General features: G+C 39.2%; 1 protein-coding gene across 1 annotated transcript in view; it reads left to right on the forward strand.

Moving 5' to 3' along the window:
• Positions 1 to 2,653: 2,653 nt before the first annotated feature.
• LOC108572564 overlaps positions 2,654 to 18,020 on the forward strand; it is a 22,864-nt gene continuing 7,497 nt past the window's right edge. Inside the window, exons 1-2 of the mRNA XM_017934823.1 lie at positions 2,654 to 2,798; positions 3,620 to 3,762. Of these exons, the coding sequence (XP_017790312.1) occupies positions 2,654 to 2,798; positions 3,620 to 3,762 (288 nt within the window). The remainder of the gene's footprint in view (positions 2,799 to 3,619; positions 3,763 to 18,020) is intronic.

Consider the following 18,020-nt stretch of genomic DNA (forward strand, 5'->3'; position numbering starts at 1 on the left):
GTACACGTTACACCGCTATAGTCCATTAATTTTAAAGCATTTACGTAGAAGTTTATTTCGAGGACATTTAAGCAAAAATGCATTTTATATTATTTCGTGCAGAATTTTAACGCTTAATTGTTGTCCGTGTTTGCTGATTTCACTGCGGGAAATAGAGGTTCGCATAATTACACCGCTACAGTCCATCAATTTTAAATATATCTACAAACGAATCTTCCTATCGCGTAATATTACTATTAAAATAAATTATTTAAATAAATTTAAATAAACGATCTTTTTTGCTTCTTTACGCATAGTGTACTTTTCCTGCTACAAGTAACGTTTCTTCGTATTTATATTGGTCGACACGAGGAACTCGATTATTCGTAAATTGTTCAAATTTTTCTCCCTCGTTAACGCCGCGCAATTTATTCGAAAATAAACCTGCTTCATTGGAAGCGTTATTAAAATTGCTCCCGCGTATTTCGCCTTCGTTATAAACTTTTGTTTCCTGCGAATTTCGCGTCTGACGCATCAAAATTAACGCGAAACGAGCACGAAGGAGAGGGGGGAGGGGTGGAAAAAAGAGAAGTTATGGGGAAAGTTGGAGACAGTTTCGTCTGAACTTTTCCATGTAGATACGGTCCGAGGGTGTTAACCACACGGATATACGCGCATACGCGCGAGAATATGCGCGCGCACTGGTGCGAATAGGGGTAGATACACTCTCGTTCGTAAGTATTGGGACGCTTATTGAATGTGAAAGAAACCTGAACAGTCGTTACGAGATGATCGAGATCCTGGAAAAAGTGATTCTGTCTGAAATTTCGTAGTACAACGAGTACACTTTCGTTCGTAAGTATTTGGATACTTGGTGAATGTGAAGGATATTGAAATATAGTGAATTCTACTGAAATCTATCGAAATCCATTGAACTCTGCTGAAATCTACTAAAATCTACTGAACTCTGCTCAGAAGTTACTGAAATCTGCTGAATTTTATTAAAAATCTACTGTATTCTACTATTACCTACTGAAATCTGCTGAATTTTATTAAAAACCTACTGTATTCTACTATTACCTACTGAAATTTACGGAAATTTGCTAAAATTTACTAAAATATACCGTATTCTGCTAATATTTACTGAAATCTCGTGAAACCTAAGGAAATCTACGAAAATCATTGTGTATAAAAAATAACTAAACTTTGTCCTCTTCTATTTTCCCCACAAATCTACCTGTTACCAGACAAACACAGGAAACTGTAACGCGAACACTCCGTATATTTTTTTATCGATTTACGATACTAACTTCGTCGAAGAAATGTCATGTAAATCATACAATACTTTCTGTACAAACATAATAGGTGTTCTAATACTTATGAACAGCGGTATTACGAAGGTTAGAGAGGGTGGTCGAAGATAACCACCTACGATACGGCTGGCAACTCGATGTAATCTCCTAATGCCTCGTGCTTCAATTACTTCAAATAGCTTTAACCTGTCGCCCCTTGTGGACAGCCTGTCAATATTTATAAGGTGTTTCAATCTGTATCCTGCGTTATTGAGATTTAGACAAGAGTGTTTGATAGGAATTCATTGTGTCTTTCTTCCTCCCCTTTTACCGTTGTCTTTCTATAGCACGAGTAAAGCGGTTACATTTACCGAATAAGCTTTGACGAATAGAGAAACTTTATTCCGGTAGGTAAAGAAGAATAGATTTTGAATGTGACCCTTTTTTTAACCGGCACATCGAGGAATATTTAAAAATACCGTAGTATCGTAAAAATGTTGCCTTTTCGTATTACGTGCAGTTTTAAGAGGCGCATGGCGAAGGTTGTAAAATAGAAAGTGGGAGTCGACGGAGATACGATGGGAAAGTTGTGAAAAAAGATAAAGTGCATAGGATGACAAATTGGAAGTTGTTGAATTCAGATAACCGTAACTTCTAAACGAACGAATGAAACGCAAAAATTCCAACTCTATTTTGTAAATAAAAATCTATATTTTTTACTGTATGTAAATAATTAACGTAAAATAGTTAATTAACAGCAATAAAAGGCGACAAATTGAGGATGCTAATGTTCTTGAAAATGTGTTTCTAATTTTAACGTAGTTGTGTAAAGCAGGTATTAACAACATATGTACAGGGTGTTTCGTGTAAAAGTATGTCGAAGATATAGAATAAAATTTGTTCACACGGAGCTTTGTTTTCGAGGAAATCGAGTTTGAGTATTATACCTGTAATATTTACAATTACACCAAATTCTGACCGATATTGTTCGTAAACATAATTAACAGGCGACCAGCCAGATTGGGTAAACGAAGCAAATTGCGGCTAGTTGAGTGCACTCGTACTTAACGAATATTCAAACTCGATACTTTCTCGAAAACGGAGCTCCATGTGAACGAACTTTTTTTCTATATTTTCGACTTACTTTTACACGAGGAATCACCTCCTTTCAGATTTCAGAAACACCCTGTATATCGTCAGTCTTGTGTTCAATTTTTCTTACCTCTAGATGTACAAAATGAATATAATCTAACAGGTACGAAAGGAAATTATCGTAAAATATCGAAGGTTACAACACCTTCTGTCCCCGATACTCGATGGAAATTCGATCGGTATAATTGCACAACGCTTGGCAAAAATTTGATTTCACTTCGTCTTACAAGATGTCTCGAAAGCAATTTAAAAGCAATCATCCAAACGGGAATATCCCGGAAAATTTATGCCGCAAAACGATAAAAGCGTCGTTAAACATCTCCGGGAAACAAACAAAGTCGCGAAGAAAAAAAGAAAGCATCGAACGTCGCAGAAGTAAGTAAATTTCGCGGCGAAAAAATCGAGCAACGTCGAACTCCGTGGATAATGGTGTTTCGCGCGTGCGGTGGAAACTTTTTCCATAACGAGCAAGAATAACGCAGTCAGAAAGTTGGCGAAGAATCGAAGAAAAATTATGATAAAATTCCGCGAGAAAAGGAGGGAAAAATGAACAACGGGAAATTGAAAACACAGTTTCGAATGAGTTTCTGTTCTAATTAACCGTAGAATCTTCACCATTAACCCTAGCATAGTAGCGTTAATTTTTTGTGAGATTAACATTGGCGCACTGTCCTTCGTGTGGTAAAAATAATGTTTGCATCTTTTTCTACTAACTTAAAATTATTTATTTTAAAACTTGCAAATTTTTAAAATTATTTATCTGAGAACTTACAACAAAGTTTAGAGGGTGCGCCGGAGGGGAAGTCGAGGGCCAGCGATAGTTTTCCCCGCGGAAAAAAGGACAGTGTTGATTTGGAAGTCGAGCGTATCGTTAAGAGTCGTAATCGTATATGTGTAGTCCTGTTACCTTAACTTTAATTCTTACGTATATTATAATAAACTACATTTTTATATCTAACACTACAATGCATACACATGCATTATAGCATGTTCATAATTTGTTCATCATGCATCTCATCCGACGTTTTTGTCTCACCGATGAATATTTAAATCCTCTACTTTCTGTAACATTATTCCCCTTCTATCACGTTCCCCTGCTATTCTACATTATTCATTGCTGAATTTCGCCGTTTAATTTCATAAAATAATTCTCACACAATTCCGATCAATTTTAACCAAAGTTATTTTTCTTCTAGTTCCAGCAAGAACGACGGGACAGGTACTCCTCGGAGAGGTCGATATAGCTCTTCAAGAAGATGGCGAAAATGAAATAACGACGGAAGAACCGTATCCAAAAAAATGCATCGTCGATGGAAATGCATATTCTCACAGCCAGACGGTACGTAAACAAACGTCACGATCTATACCTCCCGTTTTTTTCTCTCTCCTTTTTTAGTTAATTCTCGCGATTACGAGGTTCGAACAATCGTGGAACGATGCCAACGGTTCTTGTTTTCATACGCTGCATGAAATGTAATACCATTTTGATAACGCTCGTGTACACAGGAATTGATGCAGGTGAAATCCAACAGATTTTCTTGTGTCGTCAATTGAAACGTTTATACGTACGAGGTTCGATAATGAGTTCCGAAAAATACCAAGAAATTCACCGTACCTATGGTCGTATTATGAATTTTAAGCGTGCACCTGTATGAGTGAGGTTGCAATTTCTGAAAAAAAAAGGTATAACATTTTAGGAAGAACTTAAGATAAGTACTAATTGAGGGGTGTTACAAAAATATTTCTTCAACAGTCGATAAATACTATTTTTCAAAGTGAATTAATAAAGAGAGGCCTGGCATTGCCGCGAAGAAGATTCCTCCGGAGAAAGGACCTTTTCTTTAAAACGTCGCACTTATGGTATATTTATAGCAGATACAATATAGGATTTGGAGATTTCTCGTTCATCTATCGTCCTCGGTCCAGTGACGAAGACGTTGACGAATGGTGGACGCCCAGTGGGAGAAAAGACCAGGCCTATGAATTTCGATGGGAGACACATGGTTGGCCCATAAAAACCGAATCACAGAGCGAATTTCCACGCGGAACCATTTCTCAAGTTGCGGCACCGTTATACCGTGGTGTAGAGAAGCAACCACTCATGTCAACGACGTAGGTCCTACTGTTGGAACGTGTGACATAAACAATGTGTACATACAGGAAGACTAAATTTCCCCCAGCATGCATGGAACTGTTACTCAAGGAAATCTTAGTTTCTTATCATCCTACGTGTAGTAACTGTGGCATTCGGGTCCTCCATACCTGTCAAAAGGAGCAATAACAGCCAGGAAATCAAGAGCTACTTTTTTAGACAAGTTAACTCGTGATCGGTCACAAACACAAGTATACCTACTTGTGACCGATCAGTAAAGTGTTAAGAAATCAGAAGTGACAAAATCGTCAGTGACGAGAGCCAGAGTCAGTCTGAAACACTCAGTGTTCCGTCGCGCAAGTACGGAACGCGTGGGGTCTTCGTTGACCGGGTTTATGGCACGCTCGCACGAGAAGGTTATTTTTGAGAACAAAGACGCTTCGTAGTTCCGCGAAAAAATAAGTAATTTCTTACAGAACAATGCCCGTAGAATTTTGACTTTTCCGCGTCCTCAATAACCGAAGACGTGTTATAAACCAGGGTTCCTGAAGGGTCAATCCACACGTGCGTATAACAGCACTCTTGGCCGAGGGTTGAACTGGCGGGAATTTCCGACGCGTCACCGAAGGACAGCGAATATTCCACGCACCCGCAGGTAGGGCCCCACTCCTTCCAAGGAAAAGCGCGCTAAGGGCGCAATGGACGGGTGGGTGACACTCAAGGGGTACGTTGATTGGTAATTTGTGCGTACGTGAAAAACCAATCAGCGTTCCTTCTTACACTTGGCAGGGGAGTCACTGCGGACTCCAGAAAAATTCGGCGATCGAGCGACAGATTCGAAAAAAGGTTCCATCGAACGAACACCACTAGATCTCCAACCGTTCGAGGAGACACAACACATTCGAAGGATTCTCTCGTGTGAACGCGTACGCTTGTTCATGATAGCGCGCGGGTGAATCTCTGTTCGTCCCTGCCTGAGCGGGAGCTCTACGCGCGCTCTGATTGGCCAGTGTTTTTCGTTTTAACAAAAATATGTATTTAAAATATGAACGCGACGCGACACTCAGAGAGTCAGTTTTCTTTTTATTATGCCATAAGAATTGTATAGTATTTTTATGTACAGGTAGCATACTAGTAGGATTACTAGTTGTCCATTATTTGTAAAAGATTTGTCGATATTCCAGCCGTTGTATCGTACGAAGTTTTCTGGTAAATTTTATGGGAAGTAAAAATTGTACGTGACAATTACTTGTACAGACTTGGTCGTGAGTAGCTAGTTCAAGAAGTTTGGAGTTCAAATATTCAGTTTGTCAGGAGCATTAGGTCAGCCAGTGAGTTACAGGTAGCTCAGCCAGTTCCAATCAGTCAGTCAGTCAGTGACAAACATTCAGCCAAGAGTGAGTTACAATCAGTCAGTTCAGAACGCCCAGCAATCAGGCTAGACAATAATTACTCAAATTAGCAATCCGGGCAGTCGACTTAGCACTCAGGCTAATCGAACAGGCATTCAGGCGAGGAAAAAGCATTTACGCTTCTTCGCTACAATCAGTTCGTTATCGAAAGTTAAGTTTTCTGAATAAATTAGTAAAAACACAAACTGTAGTAAAAAATCAAAGATTTGCCTTTGAATCAAGACCCTTTGACAATCTAATATAATTACGAATTAGAGTGAATAAAATTCATATTTTACACGATTATTTTTAAAGCACAGTAAAGCACCCTACGTCACAGTTCTGATAACAATATCTCGTCCCTTTCTAACTTTCTTCCTAAAAGTCTCTCTTGAATTAAACTGTTCGTTATTTAACGCACTGACCGATTCTCGCTCGGGATAAACTCTCGAAGGGTTTAATAATAAACGGAAGCCTTAATAATAATTATTATAGTGAGAATCAGTTTCCCGAAAACAATAGCGTCAAATCGAAAACTACCACTGATAACGCATTTTTGCGTCAAAGTGTGAAGAAAGGGTTTCAAACTGTTTTCTTCAAAACTACTGAAACTATCGACTTCATTTTCTTTTTTCAAATTACATAAAAAACGAAAACAATCATTAGCTTTTCACTTCCATTTAATTAACCCTATGTCAAGAACCAAAATTGTCGTCTACTTTATCGTCCAATCTTACCACTTTTCTCATAACAAAATTTTAAACTTGAAGCAAACACGAGTAGGAAATACGTCGAATAACAACGATCTGGCCGGATATTAAAATCCCTTACCGGGGAGATCAAATATTTTAAGTGAGAAAATGTGCAAAAGGGGGTACATAGGACCCGATTATTGGCACAAAAGTTAAAGAAAAAATATCAGAACTATTTTTACTTCTCGTATTAAATGTAAAATTTCAGCACGAAAATTTCAAACCTACCGGATGTGAAAGTACCCAGGAAAAAAAAATCATACGGCGCACTATTGCGCAATATTCGCGGGCCAAAACGGCTACCTCAGCAATCGTCAAGGTCCTAACACACAGAGTTAATCCATAATCGTTTCTTCGATCGTGTATCGCAGATTCCGGACAAATTCTGTCGTTTCTGCATTATTCGACTGTGTTATTGTATTACTGCGTTGCCTACCTTGCGGAATTCCCGGTAAGCTTCGCCCGTGTAAATAGTGTACGAGGAACAGGCGAGTCGTCACGTTTCAATAATGTTATCGGCGTAACGCCGAGCCGGCGAACACGCGGATAAGCCCGAACGTTAATAACGAAGGAAAGAAAGGAGTTCTCCCGTGAAAGTCGTCCCCCCCGGTTCAAATGAAATACGTGCAACGAAACGATTATAAAGTTCATTGCGACCGTCTTGGGGGGATTGAACGTTCAGCGCTAGGTAGCAAGTTTTTTCGGATCGTACATATATATGGGGTTCAATTTGCGGCCGTAGCTTTTACCGTTGTTACGTGATATTAATACAGAGTGTTAGATGGTTTTGAAACGTTAAGCGAGAAGTTACATTGTTTCTGTTTGTTCAACTCTTATCCGCTCGTTTCGGACGCGTCGCGTGTGGCCAAGTTTGATCGATAACAACGATGCAGCACATTTTTTTTGCGACTATAAGGTGTAGCAGATAAATCGGAAATCTTAATTGAAGTGCTTCCTTTGCTTTACACGTCTTCTGTAAGAAGAAAAAAGAAATCGCGGCCAACTCGCATAACTCATTCATCAGCACACTTGACAATCCGTACCTTGCATATAAATCTCTTCTTAAATATTTTTCTATCCATGAGTATCTTTCTTTAGTGGTGTACGTTCGATTATTCTTGTTCCTAGGTATGCAAAAATTGACGCTTTAGCCTTTTGAAGTATCATCTATGCTATTACAATTGTTTAGTCGTCCTATTAGATTTACGGAGTTTTCCAGGCACGGGTCTGGAAATTATTCGGTCCTTCGCAGCAGTTGTAAATTTGGGAGGCCATCGAGCACTTTAACGTTTATTTAGAAGTTCAATGCTTTTCTTCTCGTGGCTCTTGTCCACATCTGTTTGTTATATTTTAACTTCTCGGGTTTTTGGTCTCCACTTTGGTATGTTTTTGTTAGCGACGAAGCGCTGCCCAGACTTATTACCTGCTGCGTTTATTGCTTCGAGACACGCGACTTTCCGCACGCGTCACTCAAGGGTGCGGACGACACTTGAGAGTAACCGTTGACTTGGGGGCGTCCCCTTAGTTCATTCTTTGTTTAATAGTTTGCCAATCGCGTATAGTCAACCACCTCCCTTGTCGAAGTCGAAATTGTAATAACCAATCCGCGTGTCTCATCCCCGCCAAATGTACCCTAACCGAGGTATCTTCAAACCTTTTCTGAGACCTCGAAATCAGAATCCATTCGGCTAGCAACAAGTAACATAGAAATTTTCCGGAAAACAATTACGAACAAATTAGTTAGTCTCCCGGTACACGGGAGTGGTCAAGAGAGAGCCAAACTCGAAAGATCGCAAGATCAACCACGAGTACACTAAACAACAGTATTGTAATTTCCGCATTTTGCGAGGTCTAACAGCTTTCTCCAGTCTCTTGACTTTTCTGGCAACTCAATTTTAGAGCATCCATCATCCAGCTCTTGAACCGTGACGCTCATTTATCTTTGTATACCAAAAGGATTATTTTCCCGTGTATTTAAATAAATAAAATAAAACTTCAAAACAAAGCTGCGAGTTCTATTCACGAATTATGATTTCTACATTACAAACTCGAGGAATTAACGAACCTACTGTGTTCTATTAATTCATCACTACTAGTGCTTCTAAATGGCATCACTAAACAAAGCCTACGAGTCACATTCACAAATTATAATCATGCCTGGAATAACATCTTCGGCACGCCAGAATTCCGCCAGCAGCTCCTCAGGAACCAAGCACACAACAAGCGTTTAAATCGATTAACTAGCTGGGAAACAAGTTCATAATGCTTCCTACTTGCTCATCGCGCAATTAAACAACAATACAGAACAATAACAAGGGTGAGCAGCCGCTGGGAGAAATCAATAAGCACGTGCCAATTATGCGACGCAGTTAACAGTTTCCATCCCCCCCGATTCTCTCTCCTAATATTTATTCATTCCTTATCTCGTGCAACCTGGTTACGTATTAATAATCTACTATGAATATTTGTAGGTATATATCTACATATATGTGTCGTCATACACATGTCTCTGTTGCTTTAAATAAGCACGTGTCTCGAATATGATAACACGTAGATACATAGCGGGCAAGGTAGATAGAGAGAGAGAGAGCGGGAAATTTCAGTTGACATGTCTGAAATATTTTATCGCTGCTTGCTATTCAATTCGCCGGCGAAGTCAATACTAGCATTATTTCCGGCAACGACGGAACCTCCTACTTCGAGCAAAAGAGCTCCGTAATAAAATAAATGGAGCCTCGAAACACACAATCCCCAGTCCATGTCATCCTTTATCGAGGGAGACATTCGGTGTATGTTTGTATGTAATGAGGGGAAACCAAAATGCGTACGATGGGTATGAGGAATGTAAAGTTTCTAATAGAAGTGGTTGGAGGTAGAGTAGAAATTATTCGAGGTACATATATGGAGGTGTTGGTATATTGTAGGTCCTACCTATTTAGTTGTGAAATTAGATGGAACATTGTACCCAGGGTCCGGCAGAAAGATCTGACAGTTTTGTTAAACTAAAGGTAAAAGCTTTGTGCTAAGAATAAACATATTCTAGTAAGGATTCTGGTATAACGAATTGCACGATAAATTTTTGTAGTATGGATTCATTTAACTAAATCTACTATCCTTAGCCCTTTGCGGTCCGAATAGTGCAGTTAGTCCGCACTCGTTTGGTCACACTCGATCAGTATCATGTAGTTTCCCTTTCAATATTTCAGCGTAATGTTAGTTATAAAGTACCAAGTTTCAGTGTGATATTATAGTGTTGGAGCCTCCATACCCAAATAGGAAACCAACCAGGGAAAATAGAGAGGTAGTAGTTTGTATGCATACGTCTTTTAACCTGAGCTCTTCCAGTCTCTCCCGCGTCTCAGCCTCCTAGAAAGCCTTACTGACGAGTCCACTAGGAGGCTCAGGACGAAACGCCTTCCACCTGTCTTCTCTATCTCTTCTCTCCAACAATTCAGAGCGACGATTCAAAAGCAACACAAATTTCTTTAATATCGCCAACGGCCATACCACGCTGGTCTACCGGTTCTCGTCTGATCACCGAAGTCAAGCTGCGTTGGGCACGGTTAGTACTTAGATGGGTGACCGCTTGGGAACTCCGTGTGCTGTTGGCAATCATTCTTTTTCTTTTTTTTTTTTTTCAACGGTCAAACTGCGCATGTAACTACCGGTTCTCGTCCGATCACCGAAGTCAAGTTGCGTTGGACACGGTTAGTACTTAGATGGGTGACTGCTTGGGAACTCCGTGTGCTGTTGGCAATCATTCTTTCTCTTTCTTTTTTTTTTTTAGTGTTTTCCCACTAATTACAAGATCCTGCAGCGGGTTATTTTTCTTCTGGAAACAGCGACACTTTTCGTTTCTTATTTCTCTGGCTACGCTTCATTTTTGCGCCGTTACACTTGTGGCGCAATGTGCCCAACTTCTTTCTCCTTCCATTCTGGGCGATTTTAATTTCCCCACCGACATTGCCGTTATACTTTCGAGCGTATAAAATTGATCGATGAGCCGCAAGCGGGTAACAGATTATGCGAGCAGTGATAGAAATGTAACGCGAATGTCTATGCTTTCGCCAACGGCCATACCACGCTGGTCTACCGGTTCTCGTCTGATCACCGAAGTCAAGCTGCGTTGGGCACGGTTAGTACTTAGATGGGTGACCGCTTGGGAACTCCGTGTGCTGTTGGCAATCATTCTTTTTCTTTTTTTTTTTTTTTTAGTGTTTTCCCACTAATTACAAGATCCTGCAGCGGGTTATTTTTCTTCTGGAAACAGCGACACTTTTCGTTTCTTATTTCTCTGGCTACGCTTCATTTTTGCGCCGTTACACTTGTGGCGCAATGTGCCCAACTTCTTTCTCCTTCCATTCTGGGCGATCTTAATTTCCGCACCGACATTGCCGTTATACTTTCGAGCGTATAAAATTGATCGATGAGCCGCAAGCGGGTAACAGATTATGCGAGCAGTGATAGAAATGTAACGCGAATGTCTATGCTTTCGCCAACGGCCATACCACGCTGGTCTACCGGTTCTCGTCTGATCACCGAAGTCAAGCTGCGTTGGGCACGGTTAGTACTTAGATGGGTGACCGCTTGGGAACTCCGTGTGCTGTTGGCAATCATTCTTTTTCTTTTTTTTTTTTTTTTAGTGTTTTCCCACTAATTACAAGATCCTGCAGCGGGTTATTTTTCTTCTGGAAACAGCGACACTTTTCGTTTCTTATTTCTCTGGCTACGCTTCATTTTTGCGCCGTTACACTTGTGGCGCAATGTGCCCAACTTCTTTCTCCTTCCATTCTGGGCGATCTTAATTTCCGCACCGACATTGCCGTTATACTTTCGAGCGTATAAAATTGATCGATGAGCCGCAAGCGGGTAACAGATTATGCGAGCAGTGATAGAAATGTAACGCGAATGTCTATGCTTTCGCCAACGGCCATACCACGCTGGTCTACCGGTTCTCGTCTGATCACCGAAGTCAAGCTGCGTTGGGCACGGTTAGTACTTAGATGGGTGACCGCTTGGGAACTCCGTGTGCTGTTGGCAATCATTCTTTTTCTTTTTTTTTTTTTTTTAGTGTTTTCCCACTAATTACAAGATCCTGCAGCGGGTTATTTTTCTTCTGGAAACAGCGACACTTTTCGTTTCTTATTTCTCTGGCTACGCTTCATTTTTGCGCCGTTACACTTGTGGCGCAATGTGCCCAACTTCTTTCTCCTTCCATTCTGGGCGATCTTAATTTCCGCACCGACATTGCCGTTATACTTTCGAGCGTATAAAATTGATCGATGAGCCGCAAGCGGGTAACAGATTATGCGAGCAGTGATAGAAATGTAACGCGAATGTCTATGCTTTCGCCAACGGCCATACCACGCTGGTCTACCGGTTCTCGTCTGATCACCGAAGTCAAGCTGCGTTGGGCACGGTTAGTACTTAGATGGGTGACCGCTTGGGAACTCCGTGTGCTGTTGGCAATCATTCTTTTTCTTTTTTTTTTTTTTTTAGTGTTTTCCCACTAATTACAAGATCCTGCAGCGGGTTATTTTTCTTCTGGAAACAGCGACACTTTTCGTTTCTTATTTCTCTGGCTACGCTTCATTTTTGCGCCGTTACACTTGTGGCGCAATGTGCCCAACTTCTTTCTCCTTCCATTCTGGGCGATTTTAATTTCCCCACCGACATTGCCGTTATACTTTCGAGCGTATAAAATTGATCGATGAGCCGCAAGCGGGTAACAGATTATGCGAGTAGTGATAGAAAAGTAACGCGAATGTCTATGCTTTCGCCAACGGCCATACCACGCTGGTCTACCGGTTCTCGTCTGATCACCGAAGTCAAGCTGCGTTGGGCACGGTTAGTACTTAGATGGGTGACCGCTTGGGAACTCCGTGTGCTGTTGGCAATTTTTTTTTTTTTTTTTTTTTTTTCATCCAAATTAAGAGCATGTCACTAACAAACGAAATCCTTCCTATTATTTTTTAATAGTTCGTATTATTGTCTATTGTCAAAAGAGCTGTAGCGACCCTCTTACGCTCTACCATCAGAAGGACGGACTATTTTTCAATAAAAAATTTCCTAGAAGAGAAGGAATATATTAAATTGTGTGAAAAATTGTCGGTGAAGGCTATCCTCGAAGATTTCTTATTGTTCACGTGCTTATTGCTTTTTCTATAATACATGGAAATTAACAAGGGGATGTGATCATTTCATTATCCGAAAATTCCCTTACTTGAATAATCCTGCGATCCTATTAGGCAGTATAATAGAGCGCATAGAGTGTATTCTAGTATATATTGCAGGGCACGTGTTGACCAGGGGAAAGCAGAGTTAAACAATGGAGGCTTGGGGCCATTCTTGTTGTAAATATACCATCAAAGTTAGTCCTTGTGAAAATCTATACGGGCTTATAATATTTCCCTTTTTGTCATTCCACCTTCTCTATTGGCGAAGGAAAATAGAATCTTTTCTTACTTTCTTCCCTCCTACGTTAATTAACATTGTGTTTATCAGTATTAAGAGGAAACTCGTAATTAATTTAATAACATTCAAAGTTTCTGGATAATTAGTAATTTATGTGTTAAACTTCGTATCTGATAATGTAGTACCTTAATAATGAGATACTAAATTGTGATATTAAGGTGCAAATTGAATTAGATTTCAAGGTATATCAAGAATTTTCAGGTGATATATAGAAAAATAAAATGCTCTTTTTCTTGCATGCTAAAATAATGTTTGTTTTTTATTTAACAATAACTTCGAAGAAACTAGGAATTTAAATGAAAATAAGAAGGAGTGATACAAATAAAAGTGACGCTTCGTAACCTGATTATGTTTCTATTGTATATAGTATAATGTGTTGTGGTATTTCGCATTTTAGACAAAATGTATATCTTCAGACTGAGACTATTCACTATTTTTAGTAATCATTAATCATAAATTTTAAATTAATTTCTAATCTTGAAATTAAATTTCGATAAATGGATTTTTATCAATATTTATCTTTTCGTTAATAATCTGAATTGAATAATATTCATTTTTCATACTTCAACTGAAAACATTACCACTTGAAAAGGTAGCGAAGGGGTTGAAACAACTTTGTATTTAACTCAAACATCATATATACGAAATAACAGTAGAAATAATCTTACAATAAAATTGCATCAAGAAATATAAGATAGTAAGCTAAATAATTTTTAAAAAATTTGTAGAAAACAATTAAATTCTTAATTAATCAAACCTCTCTTTTATTGTGTGAAATATTATATCATACTAAATTCACCAAAACTAGATTAAGCGTTAACCTTGTTCTATATCATTTTACTTAAATATTAAATCGCTTTTCCAATAAAAAAATATCTAATTTATTAAACAATCACGCTTATCGAATCTTCTATTCAACCGAAAAAAAATGAAAAAATATTCCATATTCCGTTTCGATCTTTTTCCAACAGCAAATCAATATTAACAATCTAACACTGTGTTGATTAATTTTCATAGACATACTACGAATCGCCGCCAACGCTGTCGCGATTTCATTTCACAGTCCTAACTCTATCAACAGCGACTTTCGCCGGACCAAACGAAATTGAACAATTTTTCTCACAAGGAAGCATAATAAATCGACGTTCCGAATGCGAAACTTGGGGAACTTTCCACGTCATGTTGGTGATCTTGTTTCCCTGCAAATCTCGGCCGACATGGTTGCACTTTTACGTGTTCGCCAGGAAACGCATTGACTTAGCTGGCTTTCAGCCTAGAAAGTTTCGCGTCTCGCCGAGAAAGGAGAACGAATATTTACAGAATTTTTCGCCCCTTCTGCTTCTCCCCCGTTTCACTTCCGCTTTCCACTTTTCTTTCTTCTTTTGGGCAAAACGAAGAAGAAATTAGAGTGCCTTGGTACATTCCGATGGCGAAGTTTGATGAGGACTCTGCTACACCAGTAGTAGCAACGCAAGCTTTTGTTCGGTCTTTGCAATTCCTCGCCTGATAATCACTGTTTAATCAATGGAAGATTGTCAAGACGCTTGTTATTTTACGGTTCATTTGAAAATAGTAAATTTAATTACATATGATTTGCTTGAGTTGCATTTTATTCTCTGCACTCGTGTTAGGTTGTTGACAGATGCGTTAAGTTTTCAGAATCGCGTTCTGAAATGCTACTAGAAGTTAACCGAAATAAAGGAATTTTGGATTTCTCAAGTACTGTTCGAGATAATTTTTAAAAACTGGACTTGTGAATCCATTGAACCCGCCTTGACCGGATAAGATCCTTTCGTTACTATTGGCAGGTGTTTTGAAAATTTTAGCACTTGCATCTTAGTTTAATAAACCGAATTTTAAAACGGTTTAAAATAATTGTAATAAAAACGGTGTGGCCGAATAAAAATAAGAAATTTTGCAGCCGTGTTTTAGAATTTACCCTTCAGTCACCCACGTTACGCGTTAAAATCTGCCGGTCAAAATCGAATTCCACTGTGCATTCTTTATAGCAAAAATTTAATAACGAAACTGACGTAAAATACGTTTTCGAAGACCTCGTTGCGCCTTGAAATAAAGATTTTTCTTCTAACACAGGCATAAATAACCTTGTTCTCCTATGGCGAAAGCGCATTGAAACCAGCGAAACGTACTCTGACTAATAAATATCATGTTTTACTAGAACTATAGACGCGGAAAGTTTCATCGACACCTTATCAGCAACAGTCTAATGAAGCATGCTCTTTGCAACTTATGATGTTCGATTGGAGAATTCTAGGACACCCGTGTGTACAATTATTGTATTATAACAATAAGGATATATGGTAGTTTGCTCCATACTCGCTCATCATTATCATAAATGTTCTCTAAGCTACTCAGTTACTTGTGAAAAATGGGTTTTGTACGATAACCTTGCATGGAAACACGTATATTGTTAAGCTGAAACGACCTGTTCCAACAATAGCGGGGTTTATGCGAGCGGAAGGGACAGATGTGTGTGTATGGCGAGATAGGAAAGTGCCTCCGTATTACGAGTCGCTGTAGCCTGGGGAAACGGTTAATTTTCAGAAGTATTAAAAGCGACTCCGAGTCCTGGAGGTGACAATTTAAGAATAGTCGCTCAATTTTGGTAAAAAAGGAAATTAACCCCTTTATGTGCTAAACTCTAGGTTTAGGCGCATTACTAAACATTTCTTAATCCGAAAAATCAAGGTGAAAATACTTTTAAAAATAGTCACACCAAATAGTATTAACAATTTACATTATGTAAGAGTAAAGAATTACAAGGGGCTTAAAACGACTAAAGGGACTTTTCCAGGGAAAAGCGGCTACTTAAGGAAGCCCCGAAAAAGGCACGAGGCCTTTTGTCGTAGACCTTCTCTGCACGCGCATCGTGTCGCTTTACATTTAAAATTAGTTTAAACATTACCGTTTGAATAAATATATTTTTGTTACACAACAACGCAAGTAATCATTTACACCACGTCACTTCCAAAGAATCATAGAAAAAATATGAAATGATGAAAATTTCTTATTAGATTTACTAATTTATTATAAGTTTGTCAAATTCATCGAGTTGTTATAAATTTATCAATTTATTATAAGCTCATCAGGTTTCTTGATTCATTATAAATGTATGAAATTTATTTACTTATTTATAGTCTCGTCACAAAACCGTAACTAAACCTCAGTTTCCAGTAACGAAACGATCAAAGTATTATAGTTCTAGGTATATTATAATTCAACTGTCCCCTTTTTCGCAGTCGGCGTTTCATCGACCTAATGAAAAATATAATATGCACCAGAAAACCAGTTGAAGCTTCCATTTCAATTTAAAACAGAGAATATCCCCGATTAGCTTCGATCACTTCATTTTTACCCATTCGCATACATATTTCAACCGTTTCCGGCCACTGGATCCTCCGCGACACAACGTGATTCTTTCGTGTCAGATAAACGTATTATACACTGCTCGCCAGAAAAATTGCAACACCTTGAAAATGAAATTGCACAAATTGCAGATTCAATGTCAAATCTGAAAAATGATCGAAATTTGGTTAGAAAAGGTTGTATTTATTACAAAAGGTCACTTTTTCCTCAGAGTAGTCCGAAAAACATATGTGACCCAAATTTCCAGATTCGTGCAACCCCAATTTCGGGGTGTTCCAATTTTTTTGGCCAGTGGTGTATATAATATGATTGTGGAATTAGAAATATAGATCGGGGCCTCCGTACCCAAAAATAGGAAGCCGACACAGGAGAATAGAGAGGGAGTGGTTGGCGTAGCGCGCAAAGCCTCGGCTTGGTAAGCCGAAGGTCTCGGGTTCGATTCCCGTTGGGTCCCTCAATATTTTTCCGTCGTCGGTTCCTACATAGATAGTAGTTTATTAACAAAATATAAGAATTAACTATAATACAATTGACTGTGACACACGCTTCTTCTATTCACGCCTTTCGACTTTTCCAAACACACTGTCTTTTCATCCCTCGCACGCCGTACTTAATAGCCAGAGGCCCTTTGTCGGCCTCTCGTCGTGGCCTGCCCGTTGGGCCTGGCTATCGTCGCTCGTCACCCGCTTTCTCTCTCATGCTCGTCACATTTTCTTAAAACTACTCTTCGATAAAAGAAATCGCTTCGAATTGGAGATTTTCGAAGGAAGAGACGAACGAAAAATTCCGCGAAATGCGCGAAGATCGAAATTCATAAATATACACTGTGTGCTTCATAAATATTCCGTCGTCATTCGTCAGACGTCCCCATGTGTAACAACGGCTCCCCCGATGGAACGTCGGTGTCCAATTAACAGAGAAGCACGTTATCAGGCAACACCTGCGAGAATAGATCGAAAGTCGTCGCATCACGAATTTCTCCGATGAAATTAATCACACCGTGATGTTTCTTTGACTCTGCACACCCTCTTCCGTCGTCTCTTCTTCCTTTTTTTCTTCTCTCGCATTTAAACGAGGCAACTTCCTTTGTGTCGTTTTTCCGGCGACGTTCCTTTCAACTTTTCAATGCTTCATGATTATTTTTCCCCCTGCTTTTTTTATTTTTCGTCTTCGGTTCGGTGTATTTCTTTCTTGTTTCTAGCTTTCGTCCCCTTTTTTTAGGTTCTTTTTCGCACTTGTCGATGCCACGTCGAGCGTCAATATTATTAATTAGTGTTGAGCATGCGGGATGACTTCTAATGAATCTCGAGTGGCGACGCCGTCGCGGTGAATTCATATTTCTTCATTAGGTAGGGAATACGGTATAGTAATTAATGATATATTTCGTCAACTCGTTGCTCTCTTTTTCGTCTGCTCTTCATTTCTCGATTTTTTTCTTTTTTATAGAAGTATAGAAAAATCTTCTTTTCTTTTTCAGGCTTATTTATCGGCTAGAATGCGA

The sequence above is a fragment of the Habropoda laboriosa genome, unplaced genomic scaffold (assembly GCF_001263275.1).
Source record: "Habropoda laboriosa isolate 0110345459 unplaced genomic scaffold, ASM126327v1 scaffold147, whole genome shotgun sequence".
Classification (NCBI taxonomy): domain Eukaryota; kingdom Metazoa; phylum Arthropoda; class Insecta; order Hymenoptera; family Apidae; genus Habropoda; species Habropoda laboriosa.